This window comes from Tupaia chinensis, unplaced genomic scaffold (genome assembly GCF_000334495.1).
Source record: "Tupaia chinensis unplaced genomic scaffold, TupChi_1.0 Scaffold000644_1, whole genome shotgun sequence".
NCBI classification, from domain to species: Eukaryota; Metazoa; Chordata; class Mammalia; order Scandentia; family Tupaiidae; genus Tupaia; species Tupaia belangeri.
In genome coordinates, this window is record NW_006160165.1 from 5,136,905 (window position 1) to 5,141,761 (window position 4,857).

The window sequence follows — 4,857 nt, forward strand, 5'->3', positions numbered from 1 at the left end:
AATAAATAAATAAATAAATAAATAAATAAATAAATAAATGGATAAATAAAGTTAAATAAAATATTCTTTTAAAAATATATCTGTGAATGGAAAGAGAGTTTAACAGCTAGACAAAAGGACGGGACACAAGGGGGCCTCCTACAGTCGGGCCCTGAATTTCCACCAATGACCAAACAGTCTATCCTTGTCTCTTCCCCTGCCAGGTCCCCAGAGCTCCACGGTCCCCAGAGGTGACCCGTGTCTCCACTGGCTTGGCTGTTGGTGGTCCTGAGCCAGCGCACAGGAGGCCAGGAAGACGGAGAAAGGCCCAGCCACACTCACTGCCTGGAAGACCTTACCAAGTTCCCACCTGGGGCTCCAGGCACCAGAGGTGGTAACCTGGGCAGCCAGGGAGGAAGTGGCCACCTGGAACCAGTAGTTCAGCTAGGACAGCCCATCAGCAGTGTCATGGGACCCTCTGGGAATCACGATGCCAGCTGCAAGGAGTCTTTGGAGCTGAAGAAGAAAGCACCAGTCAAAACGACACTGCCGCTTCACCCCTCCTGCACAGAGCTGGCTCCAGAAACACCAGCCACGTGGTCAAAACGACACTGCCGCTTCACCCCTCCTGCAGAGCCGGCTCCAGAAACACCAGCCACGTGGTCAAAGTCTGCCTCCCTTATGGCCACCACAGGATCTCCATTGGGTCCCCCAGTGCCACCCTGAATTTTCCTCTTGCGAACAGAGTACAGGGAAGCCCAGCCAGTCTATGGACGAGTGAAGGGCGTCGTTCTTCTCAAACGGCAGGCCACATGACCTCACCTTGATGGACCGCCAGGACTCACTCAGCAGCTCACTGGCAAGCCGGGTGAGGAGCCAGTGAGCCCTCCAGGCAGCCTGGGGAGGAGGGAGGAACTGGGACAGGGCAGGGACAAGCACCTGCTCAGGTGAGGAGCCAGTGAGCCCTCCAGGCAGCCTGGGGAGGAGGGAGGAAGTGGGACAGGGCAGGGACAAGCACCTGCTCACCTGGGGCCTCAGATTCCACATTCCACCCTGACAATTAACCTGCACCAGGCCCAGCGGGAGCCAGCACACTAACCCAAAAGACAAGGTCAGAGAAAGCAGGGGAGGGCGAGGGGCAGACGCCGGTTGGGAGTCCTTAGCTCTGTTTTAAACAGACGCGCTTGTGATCCCCAAATAGCGATTTCAAATTCCGGCAGGACCCAGGCTCCCGAGCTCACCCCACGGAGGACCGCTCATGCCTTCCGGTTTCCTCACTTCCTTGCGGTCTGGTATCCTTCTTCACCAGGAAGGAAATCTATGCCCCGTACACTATAACTGCCGAGGTTATTTTGCAAAGTTAAACTGAGAGTTTGAATGAAGATCCTCAAAGCTGTGCTTTGGACCGTCACAAACACTGCACACTAAATTGCACACTAACAATAGTTCACTACCTGCCGCAAACTGCCTCTAGAGGAAATCACTCCCAAAGCCCCTGACACAGATGAGCCCTGAACAGATGCGCTGTAAAAAATGCAGACGCGCCCTGTGCCCGCAGCCCTGCCTGGATGAAGCCTGCGAGCCCCTCAGTCTCCTCTTCCGTAAAACAGAGCTGACCATCCCAGCGCAGCGCCCCCCAGGCTGCTGGGAGTGTCGGACCAGGTCAGTTCCCAAGGGGTCATTAAAAACGGAAAACAGCAAAACCATAATGAGGAAGAATATATCGGTCAGAAGGGCGGATCAGCAAGTGCCCGGGCCGCACAGGCAGAGGGACCCACGGGGGACCCACCGGGGACCCACAGTTCCCGGGGCCCAGGTGCTGTCCCAGGGAGGCGCCGCGTCTGGCGTGGCCGCGCGCTCACCTGCCGTGTCCCAGAGGGAGATGGTGAAGGAGCGCCACTGCTTCAGGTAGAAGGCGCCGCCCACCGTGCTGACCGTGTCGGGGAAGCGCCGCTCCATGTACCGCTGCAGCAGCGACGTCTTGCCCACGTTCACGTCCCCCAGCAGCACGACCTTCCCATCCGGCTTCCTCATCTTCGCCAGGAGGCCCCTCCTGCGCCCCCTGGGCGGATCTGGAGCGGAGGCCCGCCGCCCACAGACTGCCGAGACCCCGGGCTCGCGGGGACCCCAAACTCCCGTGGACCGGGGCGGACCGTCCCCTCCGGACGCCCAGCGGAGCAGGAGAGGAAGCAAAAAAAAACGGCCCGCCCGCCGCACTTCGCCCTTTCCTGGAAGGCCAGCCCCGCGTCGCCCCAGGTGGCCGCGGTCTCCCGCGAAGGAGTCCGGACACCGGCATCCCGGCGCAAAGCCGAAGGTTACTCCCAGGGACGAAAGGAAAGTTCTGGAGACGCGCCCCTGGTCCAGCCCGGGTGAGAGGTGGACACCCAGGCCGAGGGAGGCTGGGCCCGGTGACGAAGGCGGAGGTGGTGGGGTGTCCCCAGAGCCGGCGCTGAGGACCGCTCCGCCTCGCTCCTCCTAGGGCAGCTCGCCCCATCGCAGCTGATCGGCCCTTGCAGCCGGCGACCTGCCTCTGCGTGCGCCGTGCAGCCGCCACCCGCGTGGCTCTGAGTTTCCCGCAGCGAGCGGCGGTGGAAAGCTGCCCTAGACTCCAGGGACAGATTAAAGAGGCGGAGGCGGAGGCTGGCGCGGGCCGCTCTCCGGGGCAGGTTGTCGGCTCGGTTCTGCAGAAAGCCCTTCGCGCGGTTTCCCACTGGGAAGCTGCGGCCGCTGCTCTTTACCCTGGGATGGGACCCCTGGCCGGCGCCAGCACAGCGTCCCCTCGTCCTTTACCAGAGCAAACTTGAAGTGGTCGGAGCCCTTCGCCGTGCAGTCCTGACCGCGATGGCCTGGCAGACATCACCGTGCAGACTCCGCTGTGGTCAGAGGGAGAGGGAGCCGGGGAAGAGCGAGTCATTAGATCCAGGCCAGGGCAGGACTCAGGGACGCCCTGCTGAGGGCTGGGGTGCCCCAGAGGGAACCAGGTCTGCTAGGGTGACCAGGCCTCACGGGAGAGCTTAAGGCCAGAAAATGCTTGCTGAGTTACTGGCTATTTTAATCATGACTTTACGAACTTTTTATTATATCGTAACGTGGGGCCAGGCTGTGGTGCACAGGGGCCCAATCGGAGCCTCATGGGAAACGCCGTAGGACCTCCCAGGACACACTGGACACACACACGTATCCATGACCCAGGCCAGCTGAGTCGAGTAGACAGATGTGAAGGCCCTGTTTGGGGTGCTCGCCCCTCTGTCATGGCGGAAATAAATGAATAAACCTTTTTAAAACCAGGGAACTATGTCTTCTGCACCCTCCATGGGGCTGCTGGGAAAACCGCACACGGTGGAGAGGCCCTGCTGAGAACACTGGCGACACCTCAGAGGTGACGAAATCCCCCGGGCTGTCACAGCAGGGGCGACACCCGGGCACTGCAGTGGGCTCTGACAACACTGCTGTGTATTCCTACTGACTTCACAGTTCCAGGAAACTGTGGCCTCCAGCATCACCCTGCTCTGCCCATCAGCTAGTGGAGGTCCCGGGACCAGCGCGTGGCGTAGTAGTTGTGTTGCTGGACTCTCGTCAGTCGACCGTGGTTTGATTCCCAGACCCGGTAGCTTAAAACACACCAGGCGTGCGTGTGCGTGCCTAAAATCCGGAGAGGAGAATGGAGGAGAAGGGGTTGCAGGGTGGTGTCTGTCTCTCTCTGGCGAGTGCACGTGCCCTACAGCAAAAATATCTCAATTAAAAAAAGAAAAGAAAAAGAAAAAGAAAATGGAGAGGTCTGTAGAAAAGGAAGCATAAACATTGGAATGGCGCCTGAGGGACTCCAGGTCTGGACGAGAGGAACTGGGCTCCTTTTGGATGCCCGGCACCGAGTATTATAGGGCCAGCAGGGGCGTGTGGTGAAGGTGCTGGACACTCCCACATGGCTGACCACGGTTCCGGGCCTGGACCTGGGGCCTGCTTTCTCACTCTCCCCCTCTCTCACCCTCTTTGTGTGTCTCTCTCTCTGGTCAAATCAAAATGAACGAATGAATAAAATTTTTAAAATAAATATTTTTTTAAAAGAAAAGAAAAGCACATCTTTCAAGGAAAACCAGAAAGGAAGAGACGCACCGAATCACATGCCCAGGTCACTTCCTCCAGGAGTGCCTGTTCCGGAAGCACCGGGCGTGCCAGGCTGCCCCTACCCCGGGTCAGGGTGTTGCAGCCTCACCCCAGCACCTCACACCATGACCGCGTGTGCAGAGATCACTCAGTGGCCCTCATCCGTGTGACTTGCAGGAGGAGGTGGCGGGGACACAGGCGCTCACAGATGGGGGGGTGGCCGTGTGAGGAGACAGCGAGGAGGCAGCGTCTGCAAGCCCGGAGAGGGGCTTGAACCTTGGGCTTGAACCTTGACCTCCAGAACTAAGGCTGGCACCTGACCTTGGGCTTGAACCTTGACCTCCAGAACTACAAAACTATAGGCGCCTGTCGTTCAGGCCACCTGGTCCCTGACACTTGATCATGAAGCTCCAGCAAAGCAGGGACACAGGCCACCGTCCTGTGCCCTCTGGCAGTTATTACAGTACTAAGTTACTCTAAAAAGAAGAAGAGGAGGAAGGAAATGCTCCCGACTAGATGAAACGCCATAAGCTCTTACAACAAGGAGGCCAATCTCACTTCTCTAATCTCAGCGGACTGTGAAATTTGGGAAAGTTAACCAGGAAGGAAATGGCACAGCCCCAGGCCAACCTGCTGGCCCACACGGGGCCCCTGCCCGCCTGGAATCTGCCCTGCCCACTCCTTCTCCCCCAGCTCTCTGTGTTACCTGTGACCTCCGAGGGGCCCAGCCTCAAGGTCACGTTAGCCTTTCAGCCTCTTTGTGGCTTTGACCCT

At 58.6% G+C, this 4,857-nt stretch overlaps 1 protein-coding gene across 1 annotated transcript in view; it reads right to left on the reverse strand.

Moving 5' to 3' along the window:
* Window positions 1-2,164, reverse strand: part of RAB20 (RAB20, member RAS oncogene family) — a 33,975-nt gene extending 31,811 nt beyond the window's left edge. The window contains exon 1 of the mRNA XM_006159645.2: window positions 1,842-2,164. Coding sequence (XP_006159707.1) covers window positions 1,842-2,013 — 172 coding nt within the window. The 5' untranslated portion in view covers window positions 2,014-2,164. The remainder of the gene's footprint in view (window positions 1-1,841) is intronic.
* Between the last annotated feature and the right edge of the window lie 2,693 nt (window positions 2,165-4,857).